We start from the raw sequence: 19,739 nt of genomic DNA, 5'->3' as shown, positions 1-19,739 counted from the left end.
GTCATTAATTTCATGTCCCCGTATTTCACAGCCGTATGTGATAATAGGAACAATTAAACTATCAAAGAGTGATAATCCAATGTTTCCAGAAAGTGAACCATTTTGAAGGCCCTTACGAAGGCTGAAAAGAGCTTTCATTGCCTTCAATTTAAGATTGTGAAAACTACCTTTGAATTTACCATTTGGGGTAATGACAAAACCAAGGTAACAGTACTCTTTCACTAAGTCAAGAGTCACTCCATTGTAAGTGAGTGTAACTTCTTTTACAAGATGATTACTTTTGTTGAACACCATTACTTTCATTTTCATTATGTTAATAGATAATTTTCATTGACGACAAAAACTATGAAGTTTATCTAAGCAGCTTTGAAAGCTTGTTTCAGATCCTGAAATAAGTAAAGGATCATCAGCATACATTAGACAATTGAAAAGGAGTTTACCAAGTTTGATAGGACAGTCCTCACTGGAACCAAATGTATTGGGAAGATCAGTTATAAAAAATATTAAACAAAGTTGGAATTAAATTACACCCTTGCTTAACTCCTAAATTGGAGTCAAATTCTTCAGTATATCAATTGTTACTTTTCGCACAATACTTTATGTTGTTGTACATGGACTTAATTAAGCTATAGAAATTACCATTAATGCCGTATTTCTGTAATTTCCAAAGTAAACCTGTACGCCAAACCCTGTCAAATGCTTTATGAAAATCTACAAAACAACAATTAAGGTACCTACGACTGGGACTACAGCTTGACTGAGAAAATTTCGCATAGACATGCTGTTATGTAGGTCATTTCCCCCCACACTCATCATGACCTGAGTTCAATTAGTCTAGAACATTCTCAAGGTCACTGCCCTTAATGACCTCACAACCTTGAATTCAATTAGTCATGTTTGGAATGTTCTAGAAATTTAGTTAGTTGTGTACGAGAGATAATTTTAGAACAGTAATTAGCATGTCAATAAAAGTTCTAGATTATCCTTATATGCTTATGTAAGCACATGAGTATAAATACTGGGACAGCAGGCTTGCAGTCAGACTTTGGGATCGTGTCTCTTGTGTGTTACTAAACTCCAGCAGTAGTCATTCTCAAGACTTTCCAAGACCTTCACTGCAAACGCTGGATTTATACTGTGGACTTTGTGCAGCTTCAAGCCTGCAAGCCAAAGGACTGTTCATTCATCCGACTGACTGTTACAACTCTGAGACTGGAGCTTTGCCATCCCAGCTGAGATAAGTAGTCTGTACACTTTTAAAGCTTGTACTCTATCCCTGACTTAGCAATTAGTTTTATTTTCGTAATAAATTTTGTTTAAACGTTAACTGCTGAGTTCACCCTTTTGTTCGTTTTCTCTGCACGTAACAAATTGGGGGCCCGTCCGGGAGACGAGCGTTTTGAGCCATTTGATAACATTTTGCCAGCCTTTTCAAAAACTACTGTACACTGTGAACTCAGCGAAATTTAATCATGGCGGAATTTAAACCAGACGAAATTGATGACCTTGATCAGGACACATTTGATTCCCTCAGAAAAGACGACCTCATAACACTGGCCAATTTCCTCAAAGTAGAAGTCAAAAGATCTATGCGCAAGAGGGAAATACAGTACCGTATTGCCAAACATCTAGTTGATTTAGGCCAATTTGAGGAATCCACCCTGAAAGATTATGAGCCTGAGTCTTCCTTCGAACTCAATAAATTAGAATTAGAAATACAGGCAGATTTGGAGCTTAAGAAATTGGAATTAGAAAAGGAAAAATTGCAAATGGAAGAAAGGGAAAGGCAGGAAAAATTACAAATGAAAGACAAAGAATTACAAATGGAAGAAAGACAGAGAGAAAAGGGGAGAGAATTGGAAGAACATCGACTACAGTTAGAAATGAGACGTTTAGAGCTTGGACAGTCAGGAAAATTCTTCCCTTCAGACAAGTTTGACATCACTAAGCATTTCAGGTTAGTTCCCCCTTTCCCAGAAAAGGATGTTGATAAATATTTCCTTCATTTTGAGAAAATTGATCAGAGTCTGAATTGGCCTAAGGAGTCCTGGTCTATGCTTTTGCAGAGTGCTTTGGTGGGTAAAGCCAGAGAAATTTACATTCAGTGTCAGTAGAGCAGGCTTCAGATTATGATTCTGTGAAGGAATTAATTCTCAAGGGCTATGAGTTGGTGCCTGAAGCTTACCGTCAGAAATTTAGGGATTGTTAGAAGGTGAAGGATCAAACTTATGTTGAATTTGCTCGAACAAAAGAACACTGTTTGATCGTTGGTGTTCTTCGGAAAAGGTCAGTCAGAATTATGACAAATTACGACAGCTTGTTTTGATTGAGGAATTTAAAAGGTGCATCCGGAGTGACATCAAGACGTTTATCAATGAACAAAAGGCAGATACATTGGAGGTTGCTGCACGTTTGGCCGATGATTATTCATTGACCCACAAATCTTCATTTCTCAGCAAACCATCCCAGTCCTTTTCATACAGAAACAATGCAGGTAAATTTAACTCCTCCTTTTCATCCAAGAATTTTTCAAAGGACAGTAGGAAATCAAATGACAACAGTTCACAGAGTTCAAGTAACACTCCCACATCATCAGATCCCAAGTCTCAATCTCCTTCTGACAAACAGTTCGGTACACTTTCTTGTAATTATTGTAAGAAAGACGGCCATTTAATGTCAGATTGTTTCAAATTGAAAAGAAAACGTGAAGGTCAAAGTGGTCAAAGTGGATCTAAGCCCACCGGCTTTATTTCTTCATCAACTCAATTAGAGTCTAATAATGTGTGTAACACATTTTCTGAGGTTAAACCCCTCTTATCCCCGATTAATGAGGTCAAGGTCAATCTTCTCAAGATAGCATTATGGGTATTTTCGAACCATTTATTCATGATGGTTTTATATCACTTTCTAGTGATTTCTCTTCTGCTACCCCTGTCAAAATCTTAAGAGATAACGGGGCATCCCAGTCTCTTTTGTTGGCAGATACCCTGCCGTTTTCTGAAAAGTCATTTTCAGGTTCTAAAGTTCTTATTAAGGGGGTAGATTGCAATGACTACATTCCTGTTCCTCTCAATAATGTCTACTTGTCTTCGGACTTTGTTTCTGGACCTGTGACTTTAGGTATTAGGCCTTTTTTTGCCTTTTGAAGGGATTCACCTTCTTCTTGGAAACGACCTTGCCGGGGACAAGGTCATTACTAATCCACTTGTGACTGATAATCCTAGTTTTGATCAAAATCCAGAGCCAATAGAGGAAGACATTCCCGTCCTTTTCCCTTCATGTGCTATTACTCGAGCCATGTCAAAGAAAACTTCTGAGAATCAAAATACTCTCAAAAACAATGTCACAGATGTTGACTTAAATGACACCTTTTTCAGTCAGGTGTTTGACACGGATCATTCCGTTATCCCTCGTGGATTTGAAACTTCCAGTAAAACTTCTGCTGACCAAAGTCAGACATTTTCTAGATCAAATCTCATTGCAGAACAACACAAAGACCCAGATATTTTGTCTTGGTTTGACAGGGTAGATGATGAAGGTAAAACTTCAGATAGCTCTGTTTCCTATTATACAAAATCTGGTATTCTCATGCGTAAATGGAGACCTCCAGACGTTTTGGTTGATGACGATTGTGCTATAAAACATCAAATAGTGGTTCCAAAGCCCTACCGTGCTGAAATATTGCGCCTGGCCCATGAAACGCCCTGGGCTGGTCATTTGGGAGTAAGGAAAACTTATCATAAAATTCTCAGTCACTTTTATTGGCCTAATCTCAGGCAGGATGTAGCACATTTCTGTAAAACTTGTCACACATGTCAAATGGTAGGAAAGCCAAATCAGACCATTCCAAAGGCCCCTTTATAGCCAATTCCTGCATTTCAAGAACCATTCAGTAGGATACTAATAGACTGTGTTGGGCCCCTACCAAAAACAAGATCAGGAAATGAGTACATGTTGACAATTATGTGTACATCAACTCGGTTTCCAGAAGCCATACCACTGAGAAACATAAAGACAAAGACTATAGTGAGAGCTTTAGTCAAATTTTTCACTTTATTCGGCCTCCCTAAATGTGTCTAGTCCGATCAAGGCTCCAACTTTATGTCTGGTATTTTTCAACAAGTAATGGATCAGCTAGGCATTAAACAGTATAGGTCATCCGCCTATCATCCAGAAAGTCAGGGTGCTCTTGAGCGATTTCATCAAACTTTGAAAAACATGATTAGGACCTACTGTTTTGACACAGAGAAGCAGTGGGATGAAGGAATTCATTTTCTGCTCTTTGCTGTTAGAGAGTCAATTCAAGAGTCTCTTGGTTTTAGCCCATTTGAGCTTGTATTTGGACATACAGTCCATGGCCCACTTAAGCTCGTTAAAGAGAAATTCCTATCAGAGGATGATGATTGTCTGAATATTTTGCAATATGTGTCAGATTTTCGTACAAAACTCTCTAAAGCATGTGAATTAGCCAGAGAAAATCTTGAGTCATCTCAGCAGTCAATGAAAATCAAATATGATAAAAACACCTCAAAACGGAAGTTTGAAACAGGTCAAAAAGTTCTTGTTCTACTTCCAATTCCTGGCAAACAACTCCATGCTCGTTACTTTGGGCCATTCCTAATTGATAAGAAAATGAGTGATTTAAATTACATCATAATAACACCTGACAGGCGAAAACAAAAACAGCTATGTCACATAAATATGCTTAAGCCGTATTTGGATAGGGATAATCCTACTATAACTCAGCCTGTCAGTACCGTCAGTTCTGGCCATTATGAAGATAGTGATACTGAAACTGACTTGAGTGAAAATACTCTAAACTCAAAGCTGGGCTCGGTCAAGCTTCAGAACTCCGAAATCCTGGAGAAGCTGGAGTCTACAAAGTTGGCACACCTCCAGCCAGAACAACAACAACAGGTGAAAGAACTGCTCCACGAATATAAACACCTGTTCCAACGAGGACAAACGTCATCAATCACGACGTTGATGTTGGTGACAGTAAGCCTGTAAAACAACATCCATACAGACTGAATCCAACAAAAGCAAAATATCTCCAGGAAGAAGTCAAATACCTGCTGGACAATGACTTTATTGAACCCAGTAAAAGTAACTGGAGTTCGCCGTGCATACTTGTTCCCAAATCAGATCACAGTTATCGTATGTGCACGGACTTTGGGAAAGTCAACACTTTAACAAAGACAGACACTTTCCCAATCCCGAGGATTGATGACTGCATCGACCGAGTGGGAAAAGCCAAGTATGTGATGAAATTTGACCTACTGAAGGGATTTTGGCAAGTCCCTCTGACGGATCGTGCTCATGAAATATCCGCCTTTGTTACACCAGACGGATTGTTCCAGTACAAGGTGATGCCATTCGGAATGAAGAACTCTCTGGCAACGTTCCAACGGATGATCAACGATGTCATATCCGGGCTAGACGGATGTGCAGCTTACGTTGACGACGTCGTCCTGTATAGTGACACCTGGGAGGAACACATCAAGCTCATGCGAAAGTTCTTTGAGAGACTGAGCAAAGCAATGTTGACTGTCAACCTTGCCAAATCTGAGTTTGGTTTGGCGAGGGTGACTTACCTCGGACATACTGTAGGACAGGGTGAGGTAAAACCTGTTGATGCCAAAATCAGTGCCATTTCAAGTTTTCCCATACAAAACTGCAAACGACAACTGATGTGCTTTCTCGGTATGGCTGGTTACTACAGAAAATTCTGTCCAAATTTCTCCACAATTACTGAGCCTTTGACTAACTTACTAAAAAGAAAGTAAAGTTTGTTTGGTCAGAGCAATGCCAACGGGCATTTGATACACTTAAAGCCATACTGCAAAGTGCTCCAGTGTTGTCTGCACCAGATTTCACTTTGCCATTCAAATTAGCTGTGGATGCCAGTGATACGGCTGCTGGTGCTGTTTTATTGCAAGAGGATAGTCATGGTATAGATCATCCTGTTTGCTATTTTTCACGCAAATTTAACAAATCCCAGGGAAACTACTCTACAATTGAAAAAGAGTGTTTATCTTTGATATCAGCTTTACAGCATTTTAAAGTTTATGTTACTTCTTCATTCCAGCCAATATTGGTTTATATTGATCACAACCCTCTTGTTTTTCTGCAGAAATTTAAAGGCAAAAATCAGAGATTGCCAAGATGGAGTTTAATGTTACAGGAGTTTAATTTTGACATTAGACATATCAAAGGCAGAGACAATTTAATTGCAGACTGTCTCTCTCGTATTTAGAGTTTATTGTTGTTCACACTTTTAAGATTACATTTGTAAAAGAAAGATTTTTTTTTTGAAAAATTTTCTTTTCGTTTTTTTTGAAGAGGGGGTGTGTTATGTAGGTCATTTCCCCCCACACTCATCATGACCTGAGTTCAATTAGTCTAGAACATTCTCAAGGTCACTGCCCTTAATGACCTCACAACCTTGAATTCAATTAGTCATGTTTGGAATGTTCTAGAAATTTAGTTAGTTGTCTAAGAGAGATAATTTTAGAACAGTAATTAGCATGTCAATAAAAGTTCTAGATTGTTCTTATATGCTTATGTAAGCACATGAGTATAAATACTGGGACAGCAGGCTTGCAGTCAGACTTTTGGGATCGTGTCTCTTGTGTGTTACTAAACTCCAGCAGTAGTCATTCTCAAGACTTTCCAAGACCTTCACTGCCAACGCTGGATTTATAATGTGGACTTTGTGCAGCTTCAAGCCTGCAAGCCAAAGGACTGTTCATTCATCCGACTGACTGTTACAACTCTGAGACTGGAGCTTTGCCGTCCCAGCTGAGATAAGTAGTCTGTACACTTTTAAAGCTTGTACTCTATCCCTGACTTAGCAATTAGTTTTATTTTCGTAATAAATTTTGTTTAAACGTTAACTGCTGAGTTCACCCTTTTGTTCGTTTTCTCTGCACGTAACAATGCTGATCAATAGCCGAACGCAAAACTAAAAGATTACCTGCAGTTCTCTTCTTTGCTCTGAAACCAGACTGAAATGGCGAAAGAATACCATTGCTATTAAGAACGTTTATAAACCTATTATTCAACACAGAGGTTAAAAGTTTTGCAAGGCAAGTATTTATAGAAATCCTTCTGTAATTTGACGGATCACATGTATCACCTGATTTGAACACGGGGACAAAATATGCTTTTTTCATGCATTTGAAAACGTTCCTGATCTGAGGATGACATTGAAAAATGAACACAATGGAGTAAGTATGGAAGACCCACCATATTTTAGAATTTCGTTCAAAATACCATCGACACCTGGGGATTTCCCCGATTTTAATTTACGCAAAGCTTTTAATATTTCTGATACTGTAAATGTGGAATTAAGAATAAAATTCACATCATATTCATTGGCCGCTTCCATTGTTAGCTCACGTGTTAAACACGTGGGCTAATGTCATAGCGATGTCTGTCTGTCTGTCCGTGTGTGTGTGTGTGTGTGTGTGTGTGTGTGTGTCTGTCTGTCTGTCTGTCTGTTTACACGATAACTAAAAAACGCCTGAACGAATTCCAGTCAGATTTGGTACACAGGTACCATATGCTACTTGCAAGAATTTATAAGGTTTTGGATAGTGTGGCTTGCATATTAATGAAGTTATGCAATATCGTTTTTTCCGTACAATGATTTCTCTATGGCGACGGTAATGACAGTGTAGATATATATCAAGAAATACTGCACAAATTTCATGAAACTTTTTACAGATGACAATCTCAGAACGTTATTATGATACTGTTAGTGTCATGTCAATTATCTTCTCATTTGCATATTTAATGAACTTTTAATATGAGTGTGATAATTCTGAGATTCCTGCACCAAACGTGATGATACTTGCAACAAATATTGTTCTGATATATATCTAATTGTACTGACAAGCATTTGGCAGTGTCATGTTAACAATTAGGTCATTTACATATTTTATGAAGTTTTGTAATTAGTCATAGAACTCCAAAATAACTGCACCAAATGTGATGAAATCTGCTGCAGATACTGATTCGACACATATCTCATTGTGGTGTAAAGCATTTAGTTGTGTGGAGTTAATTAAGGGTTCATTTGCATATTTAATGAACTTTGTAATTAGTGATATTACTCTGAAATTGCAGCATTACATTTGATGAAACTTGCTTGCCTGCATATTTCATGAAGTTTTATAATTAGTCATATAACTCCGAAATAACTGCATCAGATGTGACGAAAACTGCTGCAAATACTTACCCGACAGATATCTAATTGTGTTGTAAAGCATTTAGTAGTGTGAATTTAATTAAGGGTTCATTTGCATATTCAATAAACTTTGTAATTAGGTATTTCACTCTGAAATTACGGCACCAAATTTGATGAACAGTGCTACAGATATTGATTTGATAAATATTTAATTGTGCTATGAAACATTTGAACAGTGTCAAGTTAATTTAGGCCTCATTTGCATATTTAATGAACTTAGTAATTAGTGACATTACTCTCAAATTACAGCATTAAATTAATTGAAATGTGCTACAAATGTTGATCTGATGGATATCTAATTGTCCCATGAAGCATTGAGCAGTGTCAAGTTAATAATTAGCTCATTTGCATATTTCTTGAAATTTTATAACTAGTCATAGTCCGTGGGCTAGAGGGGGTCTACGTGCACCCCCACAGGATAACAAACCTGTATTTTTCAGAACCCTTGGGATCCCTAGAATACGAAATGGAATTTTAACAGAAAAATATAGGGACGCAATAGCTGTTATGGTAATGTTTTGAAGGGTACCGCAAAATCACGATTTTCCAAGCCAAATGCATTTTCGTCAAATCTGTCTTATAAGTCATGTCCTGAGCTCATTTTTTAACATAACCTCATTTGCTTGGTATCATTAGAAAGGGAATTTATGCTTTTGTCAGATGACATATTGCACTATGCAATATCTTCTACAGTTTTTGTCAAATATAACCAAAACTTACCCCTCACCCCAAAATTTAACATTGCAAATTACAGTAAAAACTCAAATTCTACCAATTTTCGAGCTAGGCATAATAAAAAATGCAATGCTTTGTCTGAAATCTGCTTTATTTAATACAGGGACACAAAGGGACATGTCAGAAATATGAAATAGACTTTTAACAGAAAAAATTGTGGGACTGTACAGCTGTAACAGTCATATTTTGAAGGGTACGGAAAAATAACAGTGTTGCAGATTTGAATGCAGTTTTGTTAAAACTGTCTTCCTAAAAGTTATCTGCTGAGCTTGTTTTTGAATATAACCTGGCTTGTTAGGTATCATTTGAAAGATAATTTACTAATCTTTAAAATGACATAATGCGCTATGCAATATCTTCTACAGTTTTTGTCAAATATAACCAAAACTTACCCCATTACCCCATAATTTAACATTACAAATTACAGAAAATCTCAAATTCTACCAATGTTTTAGCTAGGCATAATAAAAAATGCAGTGCTTTGTCCCAAATCTGCTTTATTTGATACAGGAACATGTCAGAAATAAGAAATGAACTTTTAACAGAAAAAAATATTGGGAATCTACAGCTGTAACAGTCATATTTAAAGGGTACTGCAAAATATCAGTGTTGCAGATTTGCATGCATTTTTGTTAAGTCCGTCTTTTTATAAGTCATCTGCTGAGCTTGTTTTTGAATATAACCTGGCTTGTTAGGTATCATCAGAAAGATAATTTACTAATCTTCAGAATGACATATTGTAATATGCAATATCTTCTATAGTTTTCATGATATATAACCAAAACTTACCCAAAACCCCAAAGTTTACATTGAAAATTTCAGTCATAGCTAAAACCAAATTCTACAATTTTTTTAGCTTGACACAAAAAATCTCGCCGTTTTTGCTATTAAATCTATTTTATTTGGTACAAGGATATGTCAGAAATATGAAATAGACTTTTAACAGAAAAAATATTAGGAATCTACAGCTGTAACAGTCATATTTAAAGGGTACTGCAAAATATCAGTGTTGCAGATTTGCATGCATTTTTGTTAAGTCCGTCTTTTTATAAGTCATCTGCTGAGCTTGTTTTTGAATATAACCTGGCTTGTTAGGTATCATTTGAAAGATAATTTACTAATCTTTAAAATGACATAATGCGCTATGCAATATCTTCTACAGTTTTTGTCAAATATAACCAAAACTTACCCCATTACCCCATAATTTAACATTACAAATTACAGAAAATCTCAAATTCTACCAATGTTTTAGCTAGGCATAATAAAAAATGCAGTGCTTTGTCCCAAATCTGCTTTATTTGATACAGGAACATGTCAGAAATAAGAAATGAACTTTTAACAGAAAAAAATATTGGGAATCTACAGCTGTAACAGTCATATTTAAAGGGTACTGCAAAATATCAGTGTTGCAGATTTGCATGCATTTTTGTTAAGTCCGTCTTTTTATAAGTCATCTGCTGAGCTTGTTTTTGAATATAACCTGGCTTGTTAGGTATCATCAGAAAGATAATTTACTAATCTTCAGAATGACATATTGTAATATGCAATATCTTCTATAGTTTTCATGATATATAACCAAAACTTACCCAAAACCCCAAAGTTTACATTGAAAATTTCAGTCATAGCTAAAACCAAATTCTACAATTTTTTTAGCTTGACACAAAAAATCTCGCCGTTTTTGCTATTAAATCTATTTTATTTGGTACAAGGATATGTCAGAAATATGAAATAGACTTTTAACAGAAAAAATATTAGGAATCTACAGCTGTAACAGTCATATTTAAAGGGTACTGCAAAATATCAGTGTTGCAGATTTGCATGCATTTTTGTTAAGTCCGTCTTTTTATAAGTCATCTGCTGAGCTTGTTTTTGAATATAACCTGGCTTGTTAGGTATCATTAGAAAGATAATTTACTAATCTTTAGAGTGACATATTGTAACATGCAATATCTTCTATAGTTTTTATGAAATATGATCAAAACTTACCCCATACCCCAAAATTTACATTGAAAATTGCAGTCATAGCTAAAATCAAATTCTACCATTTTCTTTACCAAGACATATAAAATCAGGTATTCATTTGTATGAAATCTATTTCATTCGGTAATAGGTTATGTCAAAAATATAAAATAGACTTTTAACAGAAAAAAGATTGGAATTCTGTAGTTGTAACAGTCAGATTTTTAAGGGTACAGCAAAATCTCAGTATTCCTGACTTGCGTGCATTTTTGTAGAATCTATCGTCTTTTAAGTCATCTGCAGAGCTTTTTATTGAATATAATGTACGTTTTTAAGTATCATTCGTAAGATTATTTATTAGTCTTTAAAATGACATATTGTAACATGCAATATCTTGTACAGATTTTTATGAAATATGACCAAAACTTACCCCATACCCAAAATTTACATCGAAAACTACTGTCATAGCTAATGTCAAATTCAAGCAATTTATACGCAGACATATAAAATTAGGCAATTTTTTGTATGAAATCTGTTTTATTTCGTACTTGGCCATATCAGAAATATGAAATGAACTTTTAACAGAAAAAATATGTGGATTCTATAGCTGTACCAGCTGTATTTTTAAGGGTACAGCAAAATCATAGTATTCCTGATTCGCATGCGTTTTTGTTAAATCTGTCATCTTATTAGTCATCTCCTGAGCTTGTTATTGATTATAACCGAATTTGTTTAGTATCATTGGAAAGGTAATTAAATAGCCTCTACAATGACATATTGTAACAGGCAACATCTTGTATAGTTTTCATGGAATATGACCAAAACGTACCCCATACTCCGAGGTTTATATTGAAAGTACTGTCATAGATAACGTGATCAAATTCCGTGAATTTTTAGCTAGACATGATAAAAATAGCTCTTTTTCGGTATTAAATCTGTCATATATGGTACTGGGTCATGTCATAAATGTGAAATAGGCTTTTAACAGAAAAAAAATATTTGGACTGTATAGTTGTAACAGCCATATTTTGAAGGGAAATACAAAATCGCAGTACCGCAAACTGGCACCTTTTTTGTTAATTTCTTCTTCTTGTAAGTCATCTGCTGAACTTATTTTGTGACACAACCTGGCTTGTGAGGTATCATTAGTAGGCAAATTTATTCTTTTTCAAGATGACATATTGTAAAATACAATGTCACTCATAGTTTTCCTGGAATATGGTCAAACTTTACCCAATACCCAAAAAGTTAAAATCGCAAATTACGGCTTATCTTAAATTCTACCATTTTTTGCTCCACATAATACAAAAGGCAATTCTTGTTTAAAATCTGATTTATTTGTTACAAATGTATGTCACAAGTATAGAATTAACTTTTAACTGGAAGATGATACAATTTAGTAGCCGTTTGGATCATTTTTTGAGGGGGAACCCATCTATTGCAAATGTATGTGTTTTGGCAAATTTGCCCTGATACCTGGGTACCCTTCCAAATATGACCCAAAAGGCTACAAAATCATATTTTTTCCTGTTAAAAGTCAATTTCGTATTTGTAACATACTTTTTTAACAAAAACACGGATTTCATAGATTGCATACAAGCATCGCCCTTGGTATATAAAGTTAATAAATTGTAAAAAATGGTAGAATTTCAGATTTGCAGTAATTTGCTGTGTAAACCTTGGAGTATGGGGTAAGCTTTGGTTTTATTTCATGAAACCTAAACAAGACATTGCATATTACAATATGTCATTTTAAAGACTAGTAAATTACCTTTCTATTGATACCTAACAAGCCAGGTTATGTCAAAAATCAAGCTCAGCAGATGACTTATAAGAAGACAGATTTAACAAAAAAGCAAGCGAGTTGGCAATACTGTGATTTTGCGAGAACCTTCAAAATATCGCTGAAATATGACTGTTACAGCTGTAGAGTCCAAATATATTTTCTGTTAAAAGTCTATTTCATATTTCTGACATTCCCCAGTACCAAATAAAAAGATTTCATATAAAGTATTGCCTTATTTGTTATGTCTAGATAGAAAATTGGTAGAATTTGACGATAGCTACGAAAGTAATTTTTGATATAAACTTTGTGATATGGGGAAAGTTTTCGTCATATTCCATGAAAACTATAGAAGATATTGCATGTTACAATATTTCATTTTAAAAAGTAGTAAATTAGCCTTTCAATGGTACCAAATAAACATGATTATGTAATAAAATAAGCGCAGCAGATGACCTACAATGGGACAAAGTTAACAAAAACACATATGAGTCTGCACTGCTGCCTACGGAGGCCATCATTCTTCAGTTGATCAAAGGCGCCTTTCGTGCAAAAAATACACGACGGCGACAAAAGTACAATCATTGTCATCTTCATATTGACGAAACATATTCAAATGCAAACTGAAATGTTTACAAGGTAAAAAATCTGACCACACCGAGAAACAAGATTGCGTCGGTTTTGATTCTTACACTCAGATTTTGTCCTTCAATTGTACGCATGCGCAGACAGCAGCTTTAGCAAAATTGACTAAAAATCAACTAGATATATACTAAAAATGGATTAAATTATTATTTAAAAATATTACAAGGCATGCATCACCAAACTTTGAATATTTCTGACGGCATTTCAACTCTACACACAGCCAGGCCAAACATCAAAATGATCAAATCGGTGGTTTTGATGACAAACTGAAAATAGTGACTATCACAAAAAAGCTAAAAATGACTTTAAAATGATTCAATAAAAAAAGAAAAAGGTCAATTTGAGATATTTGCCCGAGTGACAATCAGAATGCATTTCAGAAAAAGTTACTGGAGCGTGTCTGAGATACCTCCGTCCATGGCATACGGCACACTATATAGGGCATAATACGCCGCGCCATCACATTAGTCCTTTTGACTCATAGGGTCCATAGGACTAAAAGTGTAATCTTATATTTTCATCTAAAGGGTATCAGATGAGCAATTTTTGAGAAAACTATGCTTTGACGAAATTGAAATAATATATTTACCCTAAAGTCTATTTTGATTTTATTCGAGTAAGCTGACTAAAGAACGAAGTGATCTCTGGGTTACCAAGTCATACAAGAGATAAGGTTTTTGGAGTAACTCAACGAAGCACAAAGACTATTCACAATCTTTGCGCCTTTTGAATGTTAACATTCCGGATTGGGATCATCCGAAGAGACATGCATCTGAAGTAATATTGCTATGAACGATGAGCTATTTTTGAGAAGGTTTTTTTTATAATTTTAACTTATTAATAGTCATCTGTACATTTTTGCATCTGCAGGAACATTTAAATATCCCGCAAAAATTATTGTATTTATCATATACCTATGCCCTGTAATGTGTCTGTACTGAGTTCAGAGACACGATTTTTCGTATTGATTTGCATGTCAATAAAGTGATACGCCTTCTTGATTTGCATATGAAAGGAATGATCAGCGCGTCTTTCTTTCCTTCAATTGAATATTTGCATATGAAAAAGTGATACAACCTGTTGATTTGCATAACAAAGCCTGATTCGGCCTGTTGATTTGCATACCTGACTACTTACATGGTGGCGCCCTAATCAAAACAAACCATGGTGCCCGTCTATGATTTTGACTTTGACTACGATATTGTGTCTGATCTCCAAAAGTGGCAGGGTTTTGAAGCATAGGGAAATGCGGGGTAACTAAATAAAACACATGTGTCGATATAGGATTAACCTTCTAGTAGTTCTACCAATTTGAACAAATTAAAGAGCAGAGTATCACACCGTACGGGCACTGACAGATCGATGACCGACCAGCTGTTCCGTCCGTGCACCAGTACAGACGCGCAGACGACAAGCAAAAGTGCTATCGGACATGTCGGAGGACCGGCAAATTCAAATGCACAACTTTCAAAAATATCATGTATTCATTGTAAGTGCGTTCGGAAGAATAATAACAAACACAACATTTGCATGTACCGTACCGATTTGGAAGTAAAATGAACTTCATTTTACATATTTTTCATCATCTGAAATATTTTTTGATTTCATGAGACACCGGTATAAGACGGTCACTATAGCAACAACCTTGCCATTCCTCAATGTCTGTCAGCGAAAACCTGCATGAGTTTTTCAGTTTGTCAGATTTGTTAGCTGCGGAAGAAGTTTTTGACAATTTACCACCCAAACCAGAAGAACAACATCAACGGTATGCAGAGTTTACTGAGAGTGACCGGGAGGAGTTCGTCAGTCTTCAAATAAAAAAAAAATACCGTGCGAAACACCTACACGGCTACCAAACAGTTTCAGCTATGGCTGAATGCTATGAGGCCAAACGAAACCCGCCGAATATGTGACATCCCTCCTGCTGAGTTTGACGATTATCTGGCAGCGTTTTTTAGGGACTCGCCAGAAGGACGGCAGCGACTATGAGCCTGATACGCTTACCAACTATCAAAGAGGTATCCGTCGGTTTTTACAAGTCAGCGCCTACGGGTTTTCCATCATGCGCGATAAGTTGTTCGAGAAGTCGCGAAAATGCCTCGCAGCCAAAAGAGTAGAACTGAAAGAGCACGGAATGGGAAACAAACCAAACGCAACCGACAGACTGACTGACTGAGGAAGAGGAAAAACAATTTTGTTGACAAGGAAGTTATCGGCCAATCAACCCCTGAAGCTCTCTTCCATGCAATGTGGACCAACAACACCAAAATGCTCGGTTTCCGCGGCCGGCAACAAAATCGTCAACTGAAATGGGGTGATATAATGCTGAAGAAAATCGCCGGCGGCCTAGAATATCTCGAATTCAACGAGCGGTAAACACAAACGCGATTGGGGCAAGCAGGAAGTTCAACACGGCCGTTTAACCCCAATATATTTGCGACACCTAACGCCATGAACAGCTGCCCGGTCGAGACTTATCGTCAATTCGCTAGCCGTCGTCCTCCAGAAATGAACACCCCGGACAGTCCGTTTTATCTCAGTATCAATTACGCCCCCATGACTCATATTTGACACAAGAAAAATCCAATGGGTCAAAACAAGCTGGCTAATGTCGTGAAAACCATGTGTAATAAAGCAGGAATCTCTGGGAAGAAAACTAATCATAGCATGCGGAAAACGGCCATAACAAATTTGCTCCTCGCCGGGATTCCCTCAACTAAAGTGCAGCAGATATCTGGACACCGTATGGTTCAAAGCATAAACTATGAGATGAGATTAGTGCCAAAATAATTGTGTTAACATTATTTCATTATATTCACATTATTTCGGGGTTTTTTTGCATCTTTTATGTTATTATGTGTACATTTTTGTTTCGTTTTCTCATCGTTTGCATTTTATTTTCATTATGTTTGCATTTTTATTATATTATTTTTACATTTTTATTTCATTTTTTCATTTTGTTTGCATTTTTATTATATTATGTTTACATTTTTTTATTGTTTCATTTTCTCTGCATTTTTTTCAATTTGTTAAAGAAATGAAATGTAAATGTATCATAATAAAAATGCAAACAAAATAAGAAAAACGACAAAATCTAAACATAATATAATAAAAATGCAAACAAAATGAACGAATAAAATGAATGTAAACATAATATAACAAGAATGCAAACGAAATGAGAAAACAAAATACACATGTAAATTAATATAAACATAATATAATAAAAATGCAAACAAAATGAAAAAATGGAATAAAAATGTAAACATAATGAAATAAAAAAGAAAACATAATGAAAGAATGAAATAAAAATGTAAACATAATATAATAAAATGCAAACATATTGAAATAAGAATGCAAACACAATGAGAAAACGAAATAATGTAAACATAATGAAATAATGTTAACACAATTGTTTTGGCACTAATCTCATCTCATAATAAACAACTACGCTGTAGCGTCGCTCGAGCAACAAAATGAGATGTCCAACATACTATGAAACAGTAACAAGGAATAAACAGCAATGGTTCCGTCATCGGGAAATGTGACAGAAGCAAGACCAGCAAATCCACCATTTCACAAGACCATCAATGAAAGTACGTACCAAACCCAGGCAGCAGCTACAGCGGGTATATTCAGCGGGGCGGTTATTTACGGCAGTTCATTCACCATTAATGTTGCAACGTTCACGTTCAAGTCTTCATCACGCAAACGTCGTAGGGCCGTGAAATATGATTCTTCTGACGATTCCCAGCACTGGTGATCTTCCGAAACCAGATTTTTCCAATTCGTTCGCGCTCGTATTCTCCAGATTTCACACGTTGGACTCAAACATGTGAATGTTGTGTTTCATTGAAGTTGAATTTGAAATTGCCGTGTTTGTTTTTTTCTCGCCAGTTTAACGACTCTTCCAGATCAAATATCAATTTCAAAATATTTTATTCTTGATTTTGTTAAAATGGTCCATCCGATTTCAAATGAAATTTTAACAAAAGTTTTCCGATTGCAAGCGTATGTGGAGGATATATCATTGTCAACAATGTCGCTCTCGTTGTAGTAATTAATGCGTGAACTGTTCAGCCTGAGTTCGTAGTTATTAAAGCATTTTCGAACTTACATCGATGCAGTGTCTGTGAAGTGAAAAAACCATCTAAGGTGCTTCATTTTCTCTGTGAAGGAAACTTCGGTAGATATCCTACATGCTTGGTGACAGAGTTCAAGCATTTCTCTGCTCAACCGTAAAATAATTGTCAATGAGCCAGCTGATTGATTACGTTAGACGCTAGTGTATCAATCCGCCATAGCGAGATGACGCAAACAAATGTAGTCCATCAAGAAAAACACACAGTGAAACGTATCATATTTATAATATACGAGATTTATTCATTCAATAACGCGGGCATAGGTATATGATAAAAAAATTATCCGTCGGCATCACCTCTTGGTGGGGTCGTATTGCTAACCTCATAGTATCCTTAATTATATTTCGAATACCACATGTATCGGATATCATAATATCTACGTGTATGGACATCATACCCTCCCACCTACCCACCTACCTATCCACCTACCTACCTACCTAACGACCCACCTACCTACCTACCTACCTACCTACCTACCTACCTACCTACCTACCTACCTACCTACCTACGTAGAAAAGCAAATTGATCTAAACATGCCCTAGTGCTGTGCAAACGTATGGCAAATGGGAGCAAACATTTTCTCGGAATCACCATGGTTTAAAAATGTGAAACCGGTAAAAGTACAAACCTCCGGCGTTCTTCTGTATTGTTCTTTATTGCCTTCTGTGCGACTTGTCTCCGACCTGTTCATACAACACGAATAAAGTCTATTAAGTACATGTAAAACTGAATATAACTATGTCAGCGGTCGAAATAAAGGATTGCTCGACGATTGCCTTGATTAAGAGTCAAACTAAACCGAAAATCTTTATGCACGTTTATTGAAAGAGGAGTCATGTGATTCACCTTCATGTGGTGCTGAAAAGACGGCATTCAGCTTCTGTAGAAACCGGTAAGCATATCGTTTGCAATGTTGACCACCATATACTACGACTTTTATATTAGTCTATTGAAAAGACCGACAGGTAAAACCTTAAGGACGCGAAAAAGTTTGAAAATTTTAATATATTCTTCCCAACCATAGATCTATATTTTGTGACTACAGTGTAATTTAGATTTGATTTCTGTAAGGTAGGGCGATCTGCGGCCGGTGTGCAAGTTGAGAGAGTGTTAGCATCTATGTGATAAACGATTAGGCGATGTCAGGAAAATATATTATAAGTATTCGTTGTTTTGTAACAATAACAAAACGGTGACAACGAGGAATAATTAAAATAAAATGATGAAGACTAGCTTCAATTTCATTTGCCATTAACAACAATAATAACAGCTGAGATGTGAGTTACCTGTAATATTTAACAACTTCGTGGCCTTCGTGTGCTTTATGTGATCGGCTACGGCAAACGTTCTACAATAGTCACCGTTCAATGTTACAGCTATTTGTATAAAATACCATAACTATGATCAGGGGAAGATTGCATCTTTGTAGTAAATTTCACGACAAAAGTCATTTATATATCTTGAGTGAACACTAACATGAAAATTTAAGGTCCTGTGACATTTTTACCAAGATAATAATGAAAAGACTTTACCTATCTTCATCATTTGATGCACTCATTTCAGCAAAATACGAAGGCATTTCCCTGGGAAAAAATAGAAAGGAATACGTAACACAAAAGGAAACGTACAAAATATTGTTACATATGTGTCAAACAATAAGGTCTGCACTGTAAAGTATGTCATAGAATCTGTCTGTCTGTCTGTCTGTCTGTCTGTCTGTCTCTGTCTGTCTGTCTGTCTGTATGTATGTATGTATGTATGTATGTATGTATGTATGTATGTATGTATGTATGTATTGTTATGACAGAAACATGTGGTGAAGTCACCGACTTTATTTAATTAATTAATACAAATAAATAAGTCTTGGGCAATATTTAAAAAGATAGATATATTACAGTAGTGCTCATAGGTGGGATGGTACAAAACCCCTAAATTACAGTCAAGGACTTCAGAAAAAATATACACCGATGAGGGAGGAATGAGTTCATCTCTAGCTACAGGCTTGATGAAGTCTGAATCTTGCAGAATTCACAGCGTGCAGGTTGAAGTTAACACTAACATGGAATTTTAAGGTCCTGTGACATTTTTACCAAGATAATAATAAAAAGACTTTACCTATCTTCATCATTTGATGCACTCATTTCAGCAAAATACGAAGGCATTTCCCTGGGAAAAAATAGAAAGGAATACGTAACACAAAAGGAAACGTACAAAATATTGTTACATA

The 19,739-nt window shown here is 35.9% G+C and overlaps 1 protein-coding gene across 1 annotated transcript in view; it reads right to left on the bottom strand.

Annotated features, from left to right (window-relative positions):
• The window catches only part of LOC139143469 (transient receptor potential cation channel subfamily M member 1-like), a 112,233-nt gene extending 92,559 nt beyond the window's left edge, over positions 1 to 19,674 (bottom strand). The window contains exons 1-3 of the mRNA XM_070713811.1: positions 19,628 to 19,674; positions 19,045 to 19,095; positions 18,141 to 18,195 (exon numbers count right to left, since the gene is read on the bottom strand). Coding sequence (XP_070569912.1) covers positions 18,141 to 18,195; positions 19,045 to 19,095; positions 19,628 to 19,674 — 153 coding nt within the window. The remainder of the gene's footprint in view (positions 1 to 18,140; positions 18,196 to 19,044; positions 19,096 to 19,627) is intronic.
• Positions 19,675 to 19,739: the final 65 nt, after the last annotated feature.

Source organism: Ptychodera flava, chromosome 1, assembly GCF_041260155.1.
Source record: "Ptychodera flava strain L36383 chromosome 1, AS_Pfla_20210202, whole genome shotgun sequence".
Taxonomy (NCBI): domain Eukaryota; kingdom Metazoa; phylum Hemichordata; class Enteropneusta; family Ptychoderidae; genus Ptychodera; species Ptychodera flava.
The sequence above is the reverse complement of the archived record's forward strand: the minus strand, read 5'-3'. Positions and strand labels throughout refer to the sequence as shown.